We start from the raw sequence: 24,453 nt of genomic DNA on the forward strand, positions 1-24,453 counted from the left end.
GGGTTCAAGCTGTTTCAAGTGTGGTAAGTTCGGTCATTACCAAAGAACATGCCTTTTGAATCTAGCTGGAGGATCAAGACAACGTGAAGGCGAACCCCTACAACAAGCATGAACGTACGCTCTTATCCTTACTGATGAGGATAGAGAACGATTTGCGGATATGAAAATAGATACCTGAAGGTTAGTACTCGCCATAAGTCGTTAGATCGACTCATGTAATAGATAATTGTGCTATATAAAAATTATGGTACTATATAAAATATTATTTTCTTACACCCTTTTTGAAAGGATAAGAACAACCGCTTATCATAGTCGAAGTTTTCATCTATGATAAGTTTCTTTCTAAAAAATATAATAGATGGAATTTCAACAATAGGAAAATATGAGTCTGTTAACAAAAAGAATGGAGGTTTAAGTACCAAGGCGTCAGTGAATTGAGGAGACCAATGGATAAACTGAGGTTTAGGTACCAAGGCGTCAAGCAATTGACTAGACCAACAGATAAATCGAAAGTTTAGATACCAAGGCATCAATACACTGATAAGACCGAGGGATAAACCAAAGGTTGAAGAAGTAATAGTGAGATAAGGTAAGTAAGTAGTAATAACAAAGTTGGCGGGCACAAGGCCCATAGTGGGAGCACAAGGCCCCGTAGTAGACTAGCGAGCACAAGCCTCACAGTCGATATGGAAAGTATGGTTCCAATAAAGGAGGTATGGCTCAGTAATTAGTGGTAACATGTGGCACTAATAATGTGATAAGTAAAGATATGGCTTTGACTAGTAAAGAGTTAAAGTAAAAGAATGAGCATGATTGTATGTGGATATGAATATATGTATGTGGATATAACTATCATCATTTGAATGCATTGTATATTGTTAGATAAATCAGTGTGTCACTATGTGGTTAAGGACTGTTGACTCACTCGGCCACAGCATGAGATTGTGGTGTTAACCACAATCACATGCGAGTTTTTGCAGGAATGAAGGGAGCAGCCGATAGGTTGATTAAGGAAGACACATTTAGTTTGTATTAGAATAATTTATGGTTGTGTAATATTAGTGCCACCTGTGGCACGTATGGTATCATTTTTAGAATGTAATTATTGTATCAGAACAAAAGGTTATTATTTTATATATTGAGGTTATTCAGTCAACTATGCCGTTATGCTGCCCAAATGCTTTTAAAATATTATTAGGCATTTAATATGCTAATGCCATTATTTTGCCCAAATGTTTATAAAGGATTAAATTAGAATTATTTTATAAATTATGGCAATTAGTTATATTAATTGTTATGTCTATTTTTATAGAGGATATTATGTTAATAATATGTAAAGGACTATTTTTATGTAAAAATGGTATTTTGGTCATTTAATAATAAATGTTGTTATAATGCCCATATGAAATATGTGGCATTATAATTAATATATTTTATATGCCGTGGTGATTTCTAAGCAACATTAGAAATTAGGATAAACAATTTACAAGTCATAAGTAAAAAGTAGTAAATAGATACTTAGTATTTTATACTAATCGTATATGTATAACTATGCAGTCTTCTTTCTGTGGATCAATCTTTGTAGCAGGAAATAACTGTGAGTATTTCTTACTCATTGAGGATAATACGTGTGGTTTAATCTTTAGCAATGTAGTGATTGTTGTTTTATCTAATTGTATGCGTGATGTTTGGCATTTCATATGTTTAACATGTTTTGGTTGAAGTTATGTATATGATGTTTGCAAGAATATATTGTGATATGATATTAGTCTGTTAATAAAAAGACTGGAGGTTTAGGTACCAAGGCGTCAGTGAAATGAGGAGACCAACAGATAAACGAAAGTTTAGGTACCAAGGCATCAATACGCTGATAAGACCGACGGATAAACCAAAGGTTGAAGGAGTAATAGTGAGATAAGGTAAGTAAGTAGAGTTATGGCTTTGGCGTTGGAAGTATGGTTCCGGTAATGGGGTTATGGCTCCAACAATGGAGATATGGCTCCAGCAACGGAGGTATGGCTCCAATATGGGAAGTATGGCTCCAAAAAAGGAGGTATTGCTCAATAATTAGTGGTAACATGTGGCACTAATAATGTGATAAGTAAAGATATGGCTTTGAGTAGTAAAGAGTTAAAGTAAAAGAACGAGCATAATTGTATGTGGATATAATTGTCATCATTTGGATGCATTGTATATTGTTAGATAAATTAGTGTGTCAATATGTGTCTGAGCTCAACCACAGCATGAGATTGTGGTGTTAACCACAATCATATGTGAGTTTTTGCAGGAATGATGGGAGTAGCTGCTAGGTTGATTAAGGAAAAGACCTTTCGTTTGTATTAGAATAATATATGGTTGTATAATATTAATGCCTCTTGTGGCACATATGTTATCATTTTTTAATGTAATTATTGTATCAAAACGAAAGGTTATTATTTTATATTGAAGTTATTCAGTCAGCTCTGATGTGTCATTGTAAAGAAAAATATATTCCGTTGCCAATATTTAACTCTGATGATGTCGTAATGTCATGTGGAAATCAAATTTTCAATTACGCTTTTTTGTGAAAAGTGGGACTTTACATCCCGAGTGTCCTGAATGATCTCTGGACCCAACAATTAGGGTTCCCCAATGTTGCTCCTATACAAGGGCGATTGACATTTTTGTCTGTATAGTGCTTCATAGGGTGGCATTTCAATAATATCCTGGTAACTATTGTTGTAAGGAAACTTAATCAATGGTAAGGATTGAATCCAACTTCCCTTGAAATCCAAAACACAAGTAAGCAATATATCCACCAAAATTTGATTGGTTCGTTCTGATTGGCCATCAATTTGGGGTGAAATGTTGTACTAAATTTCAAGTCTGTTCCCATTTACATGTGTAAACTTTGCCAGTTGCTTGAAGTAAATCACGAATCTTTATCTGAAACGATTGCTGATGGCACTCCGTGTAATCGCATTATATTTTGTACATATAGATTTGCCAACTTATCCATGGGGTCCTTTACTTTTACAGGATTGAAGTGCGTGCTTTTTGTCAAATGGTCCACTACTACTGTAACGCCCCCAAATCGCTAAGGGTTAGGTTCATCCATTTTCATACACCAAACTGCAAAGATTCGTAAGGTCTGCCAACAACCTAGCTAATATGCTGAATTTAATAACAAAAATAATAAAGATTTTAAAACTCAGAGCTTTAATAAATGCGGAAACAGTTATTTCGAAATGAACAATTATGTTTGATTCAATAATTGAAAATCTAAAGAAAAACTAAATTTATTGTGCAAGTGCACTTATTAAGGTAACAGAAAAATAATATCCTACTGCTAGCCTAGATCCCATCTCGGCCGCCTAGGTCTCTCTGTTTATAACCTGAAAACAAAACAAAAATAAGGGGTGAGCGAGAAATGCTCAGTAAGACAACCCTCAACCATAAAACGGTTGAGTTAACTTCATTTTCTTTAAAACAATTATTAAAATACAATTGAAATCTAAATTTCTAGAACACAATTCAAAATTCGGCATTTTACTTAACATATAAAAATACCCGTTAACGATTAAGACTTCTCATATATAGGGCCCATGTACACTATTACGCCCTGTGTACTAGGGTTGCGCGGTTTACTGCGACCTCAGGCAGGTAAACTGTTGCCACAGGCCCTGCCCCGTCAACTAATTAATTGAAGTGCACTTAGCATGACATAGGGATGGATCCGCTCTCTCTAAGTCTTTGGGCAGTTGCGCTTCCATCCAAGCAACGGTACCGAGCTTAAACTTTGTAAATCTCTGTGAAAATCTCTGGGGCCAAAATGATAGTCTCCTCCACACACGTGCCTCATTTATAAAAATCTCATTCTCATAAATTATTCTTATTCCTTTGATAACTCTTGAGGCAACGTGTGGGAGGGTTTTTACTCTCCTTTTCTCATTAATTTCAAAAAGCTGTAACTTCCCGTCTCGGGAACCAACTACACAATTTACAAATAACTAGAAAATCCTTTATAACCAAAGCTTCTTTTAAAACAGTGATTTCAAGATTAACATTTATACCGACAAATTTTCATCTCAAAACTATTTTTAAAACAGTCCTTCATGCATCAATATAATTTGAAATATAAAACAAGAACAATTAATTGTAAATATGTTTAAAAAAAAGGATAAAGTAATATGACATAAAACAATTTGAAAAGGGGTAGAGGATCCCTTACCTCTCCGGATGCAACTAAAGCAAATTCCTTGACAGTTAGCTAATCACCTGAATCCAGGTTCCAACAAATTAATACTACATACTCGTCGCTAGAAAATATTCAGACACTACTACGGTTCGTCTTGCTAGCCTATTGAGAATGGATTCCCTAGATATGTTTAAAGACATTAATTACTCGAATAATATTTAAATCATTAAATAGGTAACAACACGTTTTATTTTATTGGTATTAGAAATACGACTTAATAAAGGTATTTGTCACCAGAAATATTTTCTTTTATAATAATAAAGTTTAATAAATTCCGATATTACGAACTATACCCTTAATAAAAATGATTTATAAAAATGATCCATGATTTCTTTTTAAGAAATTTACAAGAAGGTTTGAAACAATTGAACTAAAACAGTTTTGCTTCTTTGTGGAAAAGATTTAAGAGAACAAAATAAATTAATTAATTAATAGAAATTATCAAATATATATGTCCAAAAGAGAAGAACAGGAAAGGAGCATAAAATCTTGGACAAGGAAAGAAAATTAAACAAGTAGGAGACCTGTATGCTGTTGAAAAAAATAAAATAAATAAAAGTGAAGAATGGGAAGACCATGCTGTCCGATAGAACCAAGGAGAAAAAAATCAATGAAGACTATTCCTCCTATCTTTACGGCTATAAGAGAGAAAAGAAGAAAACAAATATATATATATATATATATATATAATCAGCCAAACTTGCTGTAAAGAATGGCTCAAGGACAAGAAAAGAAGTATTGCGGAAAGAAAAGGAACAGTGCGGATCAGTCACGTGTGCCACGAAAATTCAGCAGTGAAAGAAAAAGAAAAGAAAACACAATAAGCAGGGTATGTTTGTGACGTTGGTATAGAAGAAAAGAAAAGAAGAGAACCAAATTCATACAAAGGCTACGACTAATCAATAAAAGAGAAGATAAGAAAAACAAAGAAAAATGAAAAAGTACCTGCAAATAGAAGCGAAGGAAACTGAAAATTCTTGTACGTACAACGCGAGGGATAGAAGGCTTGAAAACTTTTTTTTTTTTTTTTTTTTTTTGTGATGAGAGGAGAGAGTGACAGCTAAAAGATTTATTTATAGGAGTAGGGTTTCAATCTTTGACTGCTAAGGTTTTATATACTAAAACAGGTATTTTAATAATAATAAATCAGATATCTAATATTTTTAATATAAAATCTGGTCCTCATATTTTAATATAAATATAAAATATAAAAGTGGAACTTAAATTGATATAAATTTATTAAATTTAACAGCAGGTGTTTTAATAAAATATAGAAACGGTTATTTAACAACAAGGAATAAAATAAATTTTCATACGTAACAAAATCAGGCGTTTATTATTTCCGTCTAGTTATCCATTCTCATAGGTAATAAGAGACTATTTTACCCTTGAAAGGGAGTCGGGGTTATTACAACTACCCAAATGGAATCTTCTCCGGTCAATGTCCTTGGTAGACCTAGGATGAAATCCATCGCAATCTCATCCCATTTCCACTTAGGTATTAGTAGAGGCTTGAGCATTCTTGCTTGCCTTCGGTGTCTTGCCTTAACCTGTTGGCACGTGGGGCATTGCTCCACATACTTGGCAATCTCCCTTTTCATGTCGTTCCACCAATAGGTCATCTTTAAATCCTTGTACATATGGGTGCTACCAGGATGTACAGTGTACACTGATCGATGAGCCTCGCTCATTTTTTCTTTCCTTAGCTCCTCACATTCCGTTATGCAAATTTGATTGAAGTGGGTAACCGTCCCATCATCCTTCAGATGAAATTTCCTTTGCCTTTCCCTCTTCGAGCTTTTTCCTAATCCGCTGGGATTCAGGATCATTCTCCTGGGCATTCTTGATCCTTTCTAGCAATTCTGGTTGAATTACCATACTCGACAAAAGTACTGGCGAACCTTTAGTCACAACCTCCAGTTTCAGTCTCTCGAGTTCCATTATTATCTGAGGTTGATAAATACTCATGGTTACGAGTTTGGTTGATGACTTCCTACCCGGGTGATAATTGATCTCGTAATCATAATCCTTGATTAACTCTAACCATCTCTTTTACCTCATATTTAATTCCTTCTGGGTGAAGAAATACTTCAAATTCTTGTGGTCTATATAAATCTTACACTTTTCGCCATACAAATAATGTCTCCAAATCTTCAAAGCATAAACAACGGTGGCGAGCTCCAGATCGTGGGTTGGGTAGTTTTGCTCGTAATCTTTTAGTTGGCGTGAAGCATAAGTGATCACCTTATCATTCCACATGAGTAAATTTCCCAGTCCTTTCTTTGACACATCACTATACACTACAAAATTCCCTAATTTTGTAGGTAGTGTTTGAATAGTTGCTGACACTAATCGCTTCTTCAACTCTTGGAAACTTTTTTCTCAAGTGTCCGTCCATAAGTAGCTAGCGTTCTTCTTTGTGAGGGCAGTCAGGGGCCCTGACAGTTTCGGCAAATCCTTCAATGAAGCGACAGTAGTAGCTGGCAAGTCCTAGAAAACACCAAATTTTGTGAACACTATTTGGCCTCCTCCAATCTACTACTGCCTTCATCTTTTTGGGGTCCACAAATACCCCTTCAACAGAGATTACGTGCCCAAGGAAGGGCACGTTATCCAACCAAAACTCACACTTATCGAGCTTGGCATAGAGTTGCTTTTGTCAAAGCCTATCAAACGTTCTTCTTAAGTGCAACGCTTGATCCTCTTGATTCTTGGAGTATATCAAGGTATCGTCAATAAAGACTACTATGAATGGGTCTAGGTGGTCATGAAAAACCATATTCATAGTGTCCATGAATAACGCGGGGGCATTGGTACGCCCGAACAACATTACCAAAAACTCGTAATGTTCATAACGAGGTCAAAATGTTGTCTTAGGGATCTCCTCCTCCTTCACTTTGACTTGGCGATAACACGATCGTAAAACGATCTTTGAAAATACACTGGCGTCTTGTAATTGATCCAAAAAAATCGTCAATTCTGGGAAACAAATATTTTTTCTTAATTGTGACCTTGTTTAGCTCTCAATAGTTGATGCACATCCTTATCATTCCATCTTTCTTCTTCATGAACAAAACGGGCGCTCCTCATAGTGATGAACTCAGGCGGATAAAAACCTTGTCTAATAATTCCAGCAGCTTGGTCTTCAGCTCCATTGGAGCCATCCTATACGGTGCCTTCGATATAGGCCTCATTCCCAAAACGCATTCCATTCTAAATTCAACATCCTTTTCGAGCGATAATCCAGAATAGTTCGTTGAGAAGACATCTAGAAAGTCGTGTACTACAGGAATTTCTTGTAAGTCCTTCTCTGTGACTTAGGTGATGAATGCTAAGTACGTCTGGCCTCCATCGATGATGAGCTTCCTAGCCTAAACGGTGAATACCACTGAAGGTAGAGACTTAACTTGCAATCCTACGAATGTAATTTCCGCCTCTCCAAATGGCTTAAGCGTCACAAGTTTCTGCACACAGTCAATATTAGCGAAATTTTTAGCTAACCAATCCATCCCTAGGATTACTACTAGGGCATCCTACTAGGTTAGCTGGAAGAATCCTCACATTGATGAGTATAGGGCATCCACGTGCTATTCTGCATGTTACCATTTTCCCTAATGGAGTTGCTACAGTCAAACCAACTTCTAGGGTTCTAATAGAGAGTCTAGACCGTTTTACGAACATGCTAGAAAGAACAGAGTGGGTAGCTCCTAAATCAAATAAAAATGATGCCGTAAATCCAAAGATGGGGATAGTAATTATCATCATAGGAATAAGCGAATAGACTCGCGTTGCAGCCAATAGTCTTGGTGCGTTTCCTTGCTATGGGGCTTATGTCTTTGCCGTACAGCCTTTGCTGAAATGACCAAAATGGCCACATCAATAATAGGTGCCCATTCCTACTCTACAAATTCTCCAGTGAAATTTGTTGCACTTCCGACATAGCTCAGGTGCCTGAGTCCTTTGGTGCTACGGCTGATTTGACGAAACAGCCAGAGTGCATCCTTGAAGGTTTCATTGGAAGGGCTGACTTCCCACGGCCACTATCCTACTTGGTCATACCACTCAAGAAGAAACTCCCAGAACAAAAGTCCTCTTCGTGTGCTCTGCAAGGGCCGCTGCATTTTCCTTCAAGCTCTCTTCGTACATCGAGGCACCGTCCACTAATTGAGTAAAGTAATGGATGTCGAAGCATCTCATCATGGTCTTAACACTCGGGCTAAGGCCTCTCTTGAAATTCTTGGCCTTCTTTTCCTCGTCTGGAATGAGGTATACAGTAAATCTCGATAATTGGATGAACTTAGTCGCATATTCTATTACCGCCATGCTCCCTTGAACTAAGTCCATAAATTCCTTGGCCTTTGCCTCCTGCACCACTCGATGAAAGAATTGCTTGTGGAATTCATCCCTAAAGATTTCCCAAGTGACGGCATGTTCTGACCTCAAGTCTAATATAAGTAGGTCCTTCCTAGATTGCCACCATCTCTTCGCATCGCCAGTTAGTTTACGGGTAGGGTATCTCACCTTCTAACCTCAAGTCTAATATAAGTTATCGGATTTGTAATTACAAAAGTCCTTCAAGGTACAACCTCATCCTTTGACAGGATACTTAGCATCACGGTTCTACGCCATCGTCGTGACTAGCTAGGTAATTGCTGTCATAAGTTGCGTCGAATCGAGGTTGACAGCCCCATGAACCAGTATGTCCACAAGCTCTAGGTTGGTGTCTTCCCTAGTGTCCCCCCAATTCTAGGGTGTTGGGCCCGGTCACTGGGTTCCTTTGGGGAAGTATTGTCCAACAAGGAGCAGAGTCAAAATTGACTCCAATCAAGTATCACTTAGGGCAAATTCCAAGGGGTAACTATCCTAAGCTATGGCATGATTATCTCCTTAGGGCTATCTTTATAGGTCCAATAGTCTTTCAGAGCCAAATGCTCTGATACCAACTATAACACCCCAGTGAAATTAAGTAACTGGTAGTTAACTTCATGGTTCGTCTCTCAGTCTTATTCTAAAAGAAAAAGACCATACGGATCTCATCCTCTTTGAAGAGAGTTTGCAGCAGAAGACTTTCAAAATAGCATTCTAACATCCATAATCTCAACCATAATAGCTAGAATAAACTAAGACATCATAACATAAATAGTTGAAGCTCTCGAAGTACGATCATAAGAACAGTTATCCAAATAAGTACATATCCGAAACAAAAAGATCTAAGAGTCACAAACATCAAGAGTCAATTATACACTTAAGAAGATAAAGCATAAAGATGATATCTATCATATCCCGACGGGATTCACTAGGTCCTCGCCACATCCGCCCTAACCATATGGGGTCTAACTCGTCAAAAATGATCCTGAGCACTCCTTCTAACGAGACCATATGCAGCTCTTATTGAGTAATAATGCACATGATGCATATGCTATCATAGGGTGAACTCAGTTTTAGTGGTAATCACATGCATTAGAATATTATTTCGTTGTACAAGATGGTGATGTATGTAATATAAATATATGCTTATAACAATATTCATGTCATCGTTTAATTCTAGATGGTATACTCAGGATATTAACCACTTCCCGATAGGGTTGGCACTGTCTCAGAGGACCTGTAGTACAACACCGTGCCCCGGATAAATACGCATACCATCATATACTAGCAGCCCGACCGAATCTATCCTTGGGTGGCCCACACTACTAGCAAAGCCGTAACTGTGACACCTATTCAAGCATGATGTGCCGATGACAAAAAAACAATTGGATCTAAGACCCATCATAACACATTATAAATGACCATAAAGAACAACTCATATAATAGTATTCCCATGGCCTTTTTTGCACGAAATGGTGTACCATATCATACAATGCAATTTTAGTCTTCACCATATTTTACATGCATGGTTTCATAATCTCATCATTTCATTACCGTTAATCACACATTTTCACAAAATAGAGTTCACAGTAATCAAAAGGAAATTTTACGTGGCTCCCACAAGTAATCTTGTTGAGGCTCCACAACCTTGAAATCTAGGAAAACCCTATCATCAGCCTTAAAACCCTAGCTAAAATAGGTTTTAAGTTCTAATCAACTCAAAATTGGCTTTCTGCTCATTGGTCAATCGTCCAGTCAGGAGGGTCGAACGTTTAGCTTTGACATCGTGCGTTCGTCCACTGAAGGTCGAACGTTCAATGCTCGGGCACAATCTCAAATCCGAAACTAAAAGCAATAAAACTGGTTCTAAGCAAGTCCTACTGTCTTGATATGGTTTCTAACAGAGTCCTAAGCCTTAATAAGGCCTCCATGCAGAACTTCGTACGTTAAACATCATATAAAAATGAAAAAAAAAAAAAAAAACTAATTCAACACTAATCTAGTTATTGAAACCAAAAACTAACTAGAGATACCAAAACCATATGCTAGGTCATGAAAACTAACTAAACAACATATGAACAACTTAAGAAACAAGGTAGGTTAAGGATTTTACCTCTCTTGAAGATTAAGAACCAATAGAGCTCATTCTCTAAATCCAAAACACTCTCTCACTCTCCCTCTAGGATGACACTGATGAATTGGGTGGAAATGAGGTGAAAAGGGCAAGGGTGGGGGTGTTTATAAGAGAAAACGGATCTAACCTTTGGCAAACGTTTGAGATGCGAATCGCAAACGTTCGTGTAATATCTAGGGTTAGGCAATTGTTTGGCGTACGATAGCGATCGTTCAGGATACGGTTTGACACACATGCTGGAGGCATGGAATGTACCTTCCGACACACAGTACAACATGTCAACAATCATTCGTGGTGGGAACCGCGAACGTTCTTGGTCAACTCAAAAAGTCGACAGTCTAAAATCCCTATTTAAGGCTGAATTAACCCTCCACAATAATTTGGGGCACTACAAAACTACCCCTAAGGAGTCAATTGACGAAAAAAATTCTTCCCAATAACAAGTATTGAATTAGATTTTAACCCCTATAGGGTGAATTGACAGAAACAAGATTCGAACTCAGGACATTTTGCTCAGATACTATGTAAAATCACAACTTATCTTAAAAACTTAAGCTTTGAGGAAATGGTAAAATTAATCATTTATCAATACATTAACATGTTTAACAAAATCTTACTACAATTTTCAAATAGTGAAAAATATAATAGACTTCTAATTTATCATGTGTGTGTATGATCAATTGTATAACAAAATATCTAAATGCGAAATTTAAAGAAGACAGATATTTTGTTAACGAAATGAAAACTCAGTTAAGAGAAAAACCACTCCAGGGCAGTCAAACCCAGCATTTCTACTATTCAGAAGACAAGACTAGTAACAAAGCACTCGCACTCACATACCCGTTATGCAGTGGTCATACCGTGCACTCTGACGTGTAACTATATACAAACACCTCCCAACCAAGTCTCCTACCTGAAGGGGTCTTCAATGGAATCCTTTAGCTTTCAGCTCCTTCCTATGCTAGACTTCAAAGGTTGATTAAATCACACACAAATTTCATAAGAAAGTTAGCAAATATCTCTGTTTCTGCCTAAACACTCTCTCCAAGTACAAGGAATTCAGTGTCGAAATCTTTTTAATAATACACGCCTAGAGACCTCTATTTATAGGCTATAGAAAACCTAATACAAGTCTGAATCAGACTTCTCTAGGCGGGGTCCGAACTTTAGACAATGAGCGTCCCGACGGCAAGTAGCAGCTGACTCCAAAATACGCGATTCTTCATTAATCTTCAGTCATCGAGTCCGGACGGTTGCTTGCAATGTTCATTGTTCGCAGCCTCCAGTTTGCCATTCGAACACTTGTGCAAACAGGTGCTCTTGGGAGTTGCTATCTGCTGGGCTGTCCAGACATTAGTGCAAACATGAGTTCCCTATGGTTAGTGTCTACTAAGGTGTTCGAACACTTCTTCAAGCATTGATGGGCAGACGCTTCCTCTGGGCCGTCTGGATGGTAAGTAGGGAACCGACTTTGCTGAATTGTAAACTGCGCAGAATCTTCCTGACACCTGGAAATATCCTTTCTTGAGTTGATGACACTGATACTTGTCATATTAAGGCTTTCCATGTTAAGGAAATTAACTCCTGAATATTCTGAAGACTCTGATAAATACGGTATCCCTGTTAAGGCAGCAGACTTACATAATAGTGATTTTTTCAACAAAATGCAACCAATTAAAAACAAACAAACTCCTCCCTTTGGCCATTCTAGGACAAAATTCACTTGACCAGTTAAAAATATAATCATGGTCCAAAAATAAAAATACTCCCCATTTTTGTCTGAAAAGGATAAAGGGAAAACAGAGTGTAGAAAAACCATAGTTATATAGTTCTAAAGTCCAAACACAAGAAAATAGAAAACTGTAAAAGGCCCAAAAGAACAACTTACTGAAAAGACAGAGGAAGAAAACAAGGTTAGTCTGTCACACGAAAAGCAGCACACACATGTATCTAAAACTGAGAAATCAGTCAGATAGCAAATCAAAAATATGCAAACATATAATTGAAAGTCAAGTATTTAATTAGCATAAATTTCCCTACAGGCAGAAATTTTAAACAGTGTACTCAACTCATGCTATGGGTGTGTGTGTGTAAAAGCTTTCTCAGTAAGGCAAGATGTTCACTGATAAGGTTTAAAAACAATTGAACTTTCTTAGGGAGAGAAAAAAAAAATATATTAGATCAGTCAAAAGTCAAACCTTATCGTACTAGGGCCTAGCCACCCTCATCTGATACATTCCCCATAAGATACAAGACTTTTCTTTTACTTAGTCCGTTAGTGACCATCTATTTCCGCAATGATTTGGTCATTGACTCTTTCTAAAGATACAAGTACAAGACTAGATTTAACAGTACAATAAGTAGTGGATCTTTTTGTTTATCCATATTTACTGAAAATTAAATGTTTTTTATCACTCGGTGCTACAACCTAGAAAAAATGCCAGAATTTATGGGTTCTAAGTTCAATTAGCGAGTTGGTCAATTTGACCATCTTTGCAAAAAAAAAAATCTCTCTCATCAGAATTTTCAAAAGCTAAAAATCAGAGAAAAAAATGTACCTTAGGGGAACTTTGGATAGTACACAATTTCATTTCATGAAAAAAGTAGACTATCTAGCATTAAGATGTTGCAAGGAAACTTAGCAAATATTAGGCGTAAACTCTCAATCATATATAAGCATATTCAATCAATGTATAATGAACTGAGATATCAAGCAAAAATACATGTGATATCTGAAAAGCTCTCAACAAAAAAAATAAAAAATAAAATAAAAAATAAGACAGAAAAACAACAAAGACATGCTATGAGGAAAATAAACAATAGCTAGTCCTAGCATGTGAGGTAAGATCAAACCTGTCATAAAGGAGAGAGGTTCAGAACTACCAAGATAGAAAAGCAGCCGCCCGACGTGCTTTTTCTATCATCCCCATAAAATACCTACAAAAATTTTCTCAAGACAACAAAAGAAAATTTTAGGGATAAAACAAATATGGTTCCTAAAATGCAAAGCATATGTAAAAATATGACAAGGAGAAACCAATGCAACGCAAGCAAACTTGATATGCTCTAGGATTAGGAACCAAAATCCTAGGCATGTGTAACTTCACCAACTAGGTGAGTCCACTCCCCCTCACGGGGTGAATGACCTCATCCTTTCTAACCCATACCTGCCTTACCCGTGGTGGTTGTTGAAAGGCCTTCAACTGATTGTCCATCCATCTCAGCAAGTTCCACATCAAAATATGCAACCCCTCATAAGATTGGTCGCTTTTGGGCTTCTGCAACTTATTCTTGTATTGCCTTGATTTGTTCTTCCTAGGTTTGCCATTCTAATTGGCAAGAACAAATTGCTGCTGTTGCCGCTGATGCTGTGGAACCTGATATCCTGTCGGAGGTCTAGTGCTGGATGTAGCTTGTCTTGGCAACTCCTTCTTGACCTTTGATCTCTAAGCTTTGAAAAGTAAACACTTAGGTCGGACGTGACCACTTAAACCACAATGGTGGCATATAGGAGGCCCTCTAATGGTAGGAGGCTTCTGAGTGGGCTCTGCAACAGTCGGAACATCTCTACCAATGACAGCCTTTCCCTTATCCACACAGGTGGGTGGAGGCTCAGGGATTGTGGGCTTGACAAACATAGTCTTGGAAGTAGAGGCTACATACCCGAGTCTTGTCTTGTCTGTTGGACACTTTTGGATTGTATCATATGGGCCAGCTTTTCATCAGTCAGCCTCTCTATTTGTAACTGTGCTTCCAACAGTTTTTCTTCTAGATCAATGATCTTCATCAACATCGTGCTTTTTTCTGTCCTCAGACTATTTAGCTCCTGCACGTGCTATTGGCGCGTCTCCCTCAATTTCAAGAACTTTACATAGAGGATTTTGTATGCCTCTTTAAGTTCTTCCATGTCTTCATTGCTACTCTCTGAGTAGTAGGACTATGACCCCTCAAATTCTTCATGTGGTGCTACAAAGGCCAGAAACTTCTGATCCTTGTCTGAGGTCTCCTCTTCTTCAAATTCACTAAGAGTAGCGTTGTAGGCCTTACCCTTTGCCTACTTGAGATTCCCGCAATCAGCCCTCACGTGCCCAAAGCTGGAGCACTCAAAACATTGAGGACCCCTTTGATCCTCCTTCTCTTCTTCTGGCTCGGCTCCCTTTGGGTCACCCTTCAGTCTTTCAGAGAACTTCTTCTTAGATGCCTTGAGGGCAATTGCCTTTGCCTTTCTGGCTGGGGGCAGGGAATACTCATAAGTTTGAAGAGATCCCACCAACTCTTCAATCTTCATCTCATCAAGATCCTTGCTTTCTTCAATGGTAGTTACTTTTATTCTGAAACGCTCAGGCAAAGATCTTAGTATCTTTTTAATGAGTTTTACATCAGAGACGTTCTTCCCGAGACTCACCATCGAGTTTCTCAGGTCGCTGATCCTCGTGTAAAACTCATTGAATGTCTCATCTTCCAACATCTTAATTTCTTCAAATTTTGAAATCAACATTTGGAGCTTAACGGATTTAACAATTTTTGAGCCCTCATATGTTGTTTCGAAAATTTGCCACACTTCTTGAGCTGATTCACAGTTTGAAATTCTTGCGAATTCAGACGGTGAAAAAGCTTGACATAAAACATTGAGGGCTTTATCATTGGAAAGTCATGCGCTGGTTTGAATAACAATCCATTCAGCAATTCTTGTACTTGGTGGGGACCACCCAGTCTCAACAATTTGTCAAACGTCTATAGATTTTAAAAAGAAGTGCATACGAGCTTTCCAATAGCCATAATTTGTGCCATCAAAGACAGAAACATAATTAAGATTTTGAGACATCATAAAAATAATTAGAAGTCAAAGATCACACTCAAGAAATTAATCTAAACATAGTATACCAAGCTCTGATACCAATTGAAAAATATAATAGACTTCTAATTTATCATGTGTGTGTGATCAATTGTGTTACAAAATATCTAAATGCGGGATTTAAAGAATACAGATATTTTGTTAACAAAGTAGAAACTTAGTTAAGAGAAAAACCACTCCAGGGCAGTCAAACCCAGAATTTCCACTGTACAAAAGACAAGACTAGTAACAAAGCACTCACACTCACATACCCGTTATGCAGTGGTCATACCGTGCACTCTAATGTGTACCTATACACGAACGCCTCCCAATCAGGTCTCCTACCTGAACGGGTCTTCAATGAAATCCTTTAGCTTAGGGCTCTTCCCTAAGCTAGACTACACAGGTTGATCAAATCACTCAAGAACCACCCTAAGAGAGCTAGCAAATATCTTTGTTTCTACCTAAACACCCTCTCTTAGCACAAAGAATTCAGTACCGACTTATTAAATAATACAAGCCTAGAGACCTCTATATATAGGCTTCAGAAAACCTAATACAATTCTGATTCAGAGTTCTCTAGGCGACGTCTAGACTAGACCTTGGGCGTCTAGACAGCAAGCAGCAACCTACTTCAAATTATGCCATCTCGCGCATTTCTTCATTAATCTTCAGTCAACTAGTCCGGACAGTATAACCCTAGCGTCTAAACAGTCGCTTGCAATGTTCACTATTCGTAGCCTTCAATTAGTTGTTCAGACACTTGTGCAAACAGGTGCTCTCGGGAGTTGCTGTCTACTGGGCTATCTGGACATCTATGCGAACATGAGTTCCCTATGGTTGGTGTTTACCGAGGTGTTCGGACACTTCTTCGAACACTGATAGGGGTCTGGACGCTTCTTCTGGGCCATCCGGACGGAAAGTAGGGAATCGACTTTGCTGAGTTGTAAACTGCGAAAAATCTTCCTGACACCTGGAAATTTCCTTTCTTAAGTTGATAACACTAATACTTATCATATTAAGGCTTTCCATGTTAAGGAAATTAACTCGTAAATATTATGAAGACTCCAATAAATACGGTATCCCTGTTAAGGCAGCAGACTTACATAATAGTGATTTTGTCAACAAAATGCAGCCAGTTAGAAACTAACACGAGTAGTTGATACTTGGGATATTTAAGTATCATTGAGTTGTCTAAGGTTAGAGTTGTGCTATAAATGTGAGGTTAATGGTGTATTTGCAATGTAACTAATGGAGTTGGACATTGCAAAGCTTGAGTGGGAGTCATTCTTAGAAGTCAAGTGGGTATTAGTAAGTATGTTACTTACTTAGTAAAGATACTATGTTTTAATACTTTAGGTGTTTTAATGTTTTAAAGTTTAGTAAACAATTTTACTTACTAATCAAAATAAATGATTTGTTTTTAAATGACCTTCCAAGCATCATTGATTGTTTAAATTCAAGCCAATGATATGTTATGACGATATATAATTTATGAGTACTTTCAATTGTTTGAATTGTATTGAGATATACTTTGACAAATGTTTTAAGAATATTTGCTTAAAGACAAGTGATTGTTGTGCAAATATCCACCTAAATAATAGGCGAATAAATGTACGTTTTACTTGTAAGTGCACAAGATCAAAACGATAGTATAGAAAGCAAGTACAATATTATTCCCACGAGAATTGGTAAATTGTGTTTAAAAAGAATTTCTTAAGATAGATATTTTGAATGAAGTAAAATATGATTGCAATGGAATAAAGTAAACAGTATAATTTACAACAGTAAATAAAAGGGTAAGGCTCCCATATTCACCATTAATCATACTCTTTTTAGGAAATGAAATGCACAATGCTACAAACTATATTGCCATGCTTAATGTTGGTCAGCCATAAGGGCATGACATCAACTCCTAAAGTTATTGATCTTCCTAAGCAACAAGTTAGGCATGGCATCTACTCTAACTCTTTTCTTTCTTGAAGAATTTAGCACGGCGTTTACTATATAAGTTGTTCTTCAAGAAAGAATAAAACAATGGAAATGAACAAACACACTCAGGCTGGAACATGGCATCTATTCCAGTTGTCTTCATGTTGATTAATCCGAGAACCTGTGATAGGGTTATTTCATTACTCTATTATGCTTAGGTCTCGGCCATCCAAATTGACATAAATAACAATCTATACCACATGCATTTGATGACCAAGCATAAACATGCGAGCAATTCAAGAAAATCGAAAATAATCAATTAAGAATCACAAATAGTTGTAGCAAGGCAGATCAAAACCTTGTGCTTGAATCGAGCCCTAACAAGAGTAATTAACTACAACTAATTCAGACTAAAAGTATATACATACAGAAAATAAAGAAAGGAAGAAAGAAAAATCAAAACCCTTCTTGATCCAACCACCAATTCCTCTCCCAAAGCTTGTGTTTTTTTTTTTTTGGAGAACTTAGGGGAGTATTTATAGAATTTAGAAACAACCCTAGATGATTTCATGTAGCCTACAAGTCCAAAATCGAGTTAGAGTTGGATTCGGATCTTTCCCAAAAAAAGCAGGTTTGCTGACTTCTCTTTCCTACAGCAAATAAATCTAAAATTAATTTGGAGTTGGATCTTTCCAAGAAGAATAGGTATACCGATTTTGCAGCAAATGAATCCAAAATTGATTTGGAGTTGGATCCTTTCAAAAATATAGGTCTACCGATTCTGCAGCAAACAAATCCAAAATTGATTTGGAGTTGGATCTTTCCAAAAATGGGTTTGCCATGTTGACCACGCATAGCCTGACCTTTGCCTACTAAAACTGCCATAACTTTTTCTAGAAAAATTATTTTTACGATCCATAAAATTCTCCAGAAAATAGACATCTAAATCTTTCCAAGTATATATGGCTTATATCCTGGTTATTTCTAAGTCAATACAGTTTAATCTACAAAGATGATTGATCTGTACGGGCAATTCTGAGAATTTAGTAAGGCTCATTTTCACCCTTTGCTAGTGACAACATGACTTAGCAAAATACTCAATTTATCTTTAACGGTCCAAAAATGATGGGTTTTGTTGCACTTCTCTTGGGAAACCTAAAAGCATGTAAAACACTACAAAAAATCAAATTGTAACAAGATTAAATGATTAACATATGCAATTAAAAGGCTTGAATGTGTAAAATTCAGTGCTAATCAGTGATGGATATACTATTTGAATTGTTTTTGAGATATGATGAAAACGGGTGCATGAGCATGAAAGTAAAGAAAGAAAGATTTATTAGCATGCATCACAAACACATGCATGATTGCACAATGTGAATATTAATGAATCAATGGATTAAAGGTAATGAAGCATAGGGACAAGGCGATTAGCCTATATTTGAGCATTTGTTTGAGTCAAGAATAGACCATTTGTATTTAAGCATTCCTATGAGTCAAGACAAGCAGGGTTAAATTCCTCAGTAGGAGCAAGTCCTACCCATATGTATTTGGCCATTGCATGATACATGGAAATATAAGGAATGAATGTAAGCACAATAGCATGGTGTTTATGGATGTTTATTATGATGTGATTTCATACTAGATGTATCAGTGTGCATATGTGCCTGAATAGAACATAGCATATGTATACTGTTACAACTAGATTACATATGATGCTTTATGCTTTTGCTTAGATATGTTTGTATGCTTGTGTTTCACCTGAGGTTACGGACCATATGTATATGGTGTAACTAAGTTATATAATGTATAAATGTGATACTTTTAGATGGGTTTGTATGTATAGGTTTCCGAGCGTGAGTTTGGACGTGCACATACGTTCACAGCTAAATGATATATTTTAAAAAATAATTCATAACTACAATATTTACTTCATTAGCTACAAGATATTTTCAAAGGAAATACTAAAATAAGGTAGTTGTTATTGTAAATTCACATTGAAAGTGAAAATTCGGCTTATCGAGAAAATTTTGTGACTTCTATACTTACTGAGATCATGGATTCATATATTTGCATGTGCGAATGTGGTGACCCTGCAATCGCATAGATCATGTTGTTGATGCAGGCACTAAGAACATCAATGACGATCCAATTGCCTCATACTTGGGCTTCTACGACTGAAGCCTTGGATATCGAGTGTTTTGGATAGGCTATAGCTTTAGCCTATCTTTTGTAGTTGTACATCATTGTGTTATGTACATGAACACTTATGATGTATATGGCATTGTGTATCTACGACACTATTGTATAGTCATTCTTTTGTATGTAATAGTTATAATGTTCAAGCTTTTAAAAGTATAGACGTTTATGCCAGCTCTGTGTGTTATTTCTCTGATATGATATGCTCATATGATAAGGATCTTGTTTAGATGTTTTTATTGTGATGTTATTTCTCTGATATGATGTGCTCATGTTAAGAGATGCTATTAGGTATGTATAAGTTATTGTGATGATTTGGTTAAAAAAAATGTATTGAACCGATTGTTACAAAAATGGTTGGGTATATTTCCTACTAAGTTTTTCACTTACCTCATTTTGTTTTTCCTTTCCTTACATTTTGTTAAGACGTGCTAAGAGACCAAAATGTCTTGAGCTTGGGGAAGGGCCTTAGCTGAGTTGAGGTGCTTTTTGATGTTTACTTTAGGAGTTTTAATTAGGACCTTTTGCTTCCATTTTCATTATGAAAATTAATGACTTCTAATTTACCAAGTGTGTGCAATAGTGTGCACCAAAATATCACAATGCGGAAATTAAAGATATAGATATTTTGTTGACGAAGTGGAAACTCAATTAAGAGAAAAATCACTCCTGGGCAGCCAAACCCAGGATATCCACTATTCAGAAGACAAAGCTAGCTACAAAGCAGTAGCACTCACATACCCTTATGCAGTGGTCGTACCTTAAACTCTGACGTATAACCCAACACGAACGCTTCCCAAACAAGTCACCTACTTGAAGGGGTCTTCAATGGAATCCTTTACCTTGGGGCCAACCCCTAAGATAGACTTTAGTTCAACGTGGCAACAACACTTGGCAACGGCTTGACAGATGACACTTCAGCACAATAGCTCTTACAATAAAACTCTCTAAGCTCTACGGAATTCAATACCGAATTCTTACAATCAACATGCCTGGGGGCCTCTATTTATAAGCTACAGAAGACCAAAATCACGTCTGATTAGGTTTTTCTAGGTGCCGTCCTGAAGGTAAACATAAGGCGTCCGGACGGACAACTGTACAACCAGCTTTCAAAATTTGCACGATATTCTTTCCTGAATAGAGCCACATCCGGATGGTGTTGCCCTATTGCCTGGACGGTTGCATTTTAGCTGCATGCAATTTCCATATCTAGGCTTGGAGTGTCCAGACCATGAAGGCTATCGTCCGGACGGTTGAATTGATGCACACAATTTCCATATATGAAGCTTGAGCATCCGGACCATGAAGAATGACGTCCGGACAGTTGAACTTTGTATGCATGACTTGCCTTATGAAGGATTGCGTCTGGACTGGAACACACATTGTCCAGACGGTTGCAGCTGTCTTCCCATATATGTGTTTTGGAACGAAGTCCTTTTCCTTGTTAAACACTGAGAGGCGTCCGGCCTGTTGCTAAGACGGCCGAACGGATGCAAGCTGGAATAGTTCGAAGGTTCTCGACACAAAGAAAGGTCCAAACGGAAAGTTCTCGTCGTCGAGACGGATGATGCTTGGACAGTCGAGCGTCCGGACGGAATATCATGTCGTCCAAACGGATGCAAGGGATCCGATTTCTTTAACTTGGAATCTGTACAGAATCTTCTAGAAACATTTCTCTAAATATGAAGACTTTGAAAATACTGAACCCCTGATAAAAAAGCATCATCATGAAAGTGATTTTGTCCAACAGAATGCAGCCAATTACAAACCAACAAACTCCCCCTATGACCATTCTGAGACAAATACACTTGACTGATTAAAAATACTATCCCGATCCAAATAAAAAATTGCTCCCCCTTTTTGTCACAAAAGGACAAAGGGTAAAACAAAGTATGAAAACCACAACCAAAAAATACTCCCTCTTGATGTCACAACAGGAAAGGGTAAACAGTGTATATACAATCTGATAATATTTATTGACTTCTAATTTAAACTACGTGTGTGTGTGTGTGTGTGTGTGTTTGTGTATAACAAAATATCTTAAATGTGGAATTTAAATAAGACAAGATATTTGTTACGAAATTGAAACTCTGTGAAGAGAAAAACCACTACGGGGCAACCAAACCCAAGAAATCCACTATCCAAAAACAAAGCTAGTTACAAGACACTCGTACTCACATAACTCTATGCAGTAGTCATACCTTTAACTCTTAGACGAAGCCCATCGTGAATGCTTCCCAACCAGATCTTCCACCTGAAGAGGTTTTTTATGGATTCCTCTACCTTAGGGCCGACCCCTTAGATAGACTTCATACAAACAATGAGCACACACCGGCAACGGCTTGAGAGCTAGTGGATCTTTGATTCTCCCTAAACACCCTCTCAAAGCTAAGAGAATTCAATACCAAATTCTGTACAAAACACTAGCCTAGAGCCCCCTATTTATAGGCTTCAAGAGACCTCAAAAACTGCTAAGATTCAGACTCTGGCTGGCGAGCGTCCGGACCAAAAAAATAGCCTCGTCCGGACGGTTTTCTGCAATATCCTTTCAGAAGGTCTTCGCTAAAATCCTTTCCACGTTCGAACAGAACTCTGGAATATTCTGAACTACTGGACATCGTTCGAACGTGTTGCCACGTCATCCAGACGGCTTGCAGAGACTTCCCAAACAGTGTCGACTTCTGAAATCAAACTCCTTGTTGAATACTGATTGACCTAGCGTCCGGACAATGTTGCTCTGACGTCTGGACGGCTTCATCATTATCTCCTGGACACTGCAGGGCGTCTAGACGGTTGCACAGGAACCGGTTGTTCTAATTTGGAAATTGCATGGAATCTTCATGGACCTCTTCTTAGAAACTTGTGACCATAGACATGGCATGAAATGAGACACTGTCCATATTACTTGAAGACTCTGAATAGAACCGATAATCCTATTAAAAGCAACCGTTACATAAAGTGTTTTTGTCAACCAAAATGTTGCCAATATAAAATACTAACAAACTCCCCCTTTGGCCATTCAGGGACAAAAAACAATTGACCGGTTTGGAAATACATTCCCAATCCAAAACAAAAATACTCCTCCTTTTTGTCTCAAAAGGACAAAGGGTAAACAGAGTATAAGAGAAAACCACAATTACTAAAATTCAAAACAACAAGAATAATAGTAAAGTGTCTCATCAAAAGCTCAAATTATCATAAGAGGAAACCAAAAAACCTTAAGATATCACATTTTCTGAATTTGAGCCACTTCGGCTTCTTGCCCCTGAAGCCAGGAAACCATAGACAGAAATTTTTCAGTCACTTGAGGCTTCTAGCCCAAAACTGATCATCCGTAGAAAGAAATCCTTGAGACAAGTGGTCTGCAAGATTATAAAGAAGATTCACCACTGAATCTCTAGTTGGTGCAGATCTTGGAGGAAAAGGTTATTGAAGACTCTGTATGAGCAGGGGGAATGGGCTCATCTAAAATTTGAGATCTCTGGAACATATGATTTCAACACTAGTCTGTTTTCCAAAGAGCCCTCTGCCTGACACTATGGTGGAAGCCGCTGGACAACATATTCCTGAAAGAGCAGTGCTACGGAGAAGGAAAAATTCCGGATTTCATCCGGAATTTTGGCTGTGCAGTGGCATTTTTGTAATTATTAATAATTACAAAAATGCCACTGCACAGCCAAAATTCCGGATGAAATCCGGAATTTTTCCTTCTCCTCAGTATTACCCTTCCTGAAAATATTTAAACAGAAATCTATCCAAAAATAACACCACAATGAAGTATTAGATCCTGTTAGTTTCAAAAATAATGTAGTATTATGATGGCTATCAATTGGATGCATAAAGAAATACAAAAGTAGATATAGCAATCCAAAAGACACAGATTAGTAATATCCATCCAGCATAAAGACAGAAAAAGATATTCATGCACAATCTCTCAAATCATAATCAATTAAAGATTCCAATATTCTAAAAAGAACCAAAGCTTAAGGGAATAAGGAAAGTCAAAGGAAATACCTGGGGATGAGAAAAGATGTGCAAAGAATGCCAAAATCTCAGGATCAGTCCAAGAGAAAACACACACAACACAACATGATAGAACAGACAAAAAGTAGTGTGTGTGTTTGGCAAAGAAAGCAAAAAGCTCGCGTCCAGACGTGGTACATACTCGTTCAGATGGCATGCTGTCAGATAAGAGATCGACAGAGCCGAGCACATCTGGATGCAAGAACATATCCGTTCGGATGCTTCACACTAGAAGCTGAAAAACAGAGGGAAATATGCAAAAAAAATTTCCTAACGTTAGCTTTTGAACACACATGTATAAATAACTGATAAAATAGTCAAATAGCATTTCAAAAATATACCAAGATATAATTGAGAGTTAAGAGTCAATAAGCACAAAAATTTCCCTGTAGATAGAAATTTTTCAATAGTAAACTTAACTCATGTAATGCGTGTGTGTATGTGTGTGTGAAAGCTTTCTCAATAAGGTATGAACGCCACTGATATAACTTAAAGTAACCGGGTTTTCTAAATAAAAGAAAAAAATCAATGTTAGATCAGTCAAAAGTCAAACCTTATTTTACTAGGGCCTAGCCACCCTCATTTGATACATTTCCCCTAAGCTGCAGCACTTTTCTTTTACTTCGTCCTTTAATGATCGTCTATTTCCGCAATGATTTGGTCACTGACTATTTCTATAAGGATAAATTCAATAACAGATTTATAGCACAAAAGCAGTGAATCTTT

General features: G+C 37.2%; 1 protein-coding gene across 1 annotated transcript in view; it reads right to left on the bottom strand.

The window, feature by feature from the left end:
- Window positions 1-8,299: 8,299 nt before the first annotated feature.
- Window positions 8,300-24,453, bottom strand: part of LOC133871583 (uncharacterized) — a 28,499-nt gene continuing 12,345 nt past the window's right edge. The window contains exon 2 of the mRNA XM_062309011.1: window positions 8,300-8,758. Coding sequence (XP_062164995.1) covers window positions 8,300-8,758 — 459 coding nt within the window. The remainder of the gene's footprint in view (window positions 8,759-24,453) is intronic.

This window comes from Alnus glutinosa, chromosome 6 (assembly GCF_958979055.1).
Source record: "Alnus glutinosa chromosome 6, dhAlnGlut1.1, whole genome shotgun sequence".
Lineage (NCBI taxonomy): Eukaryota > Viridiplantae > Streptophyta > Magnoliopsida > Fagales > Betulaceae > Alnus > Alnus glutinosa.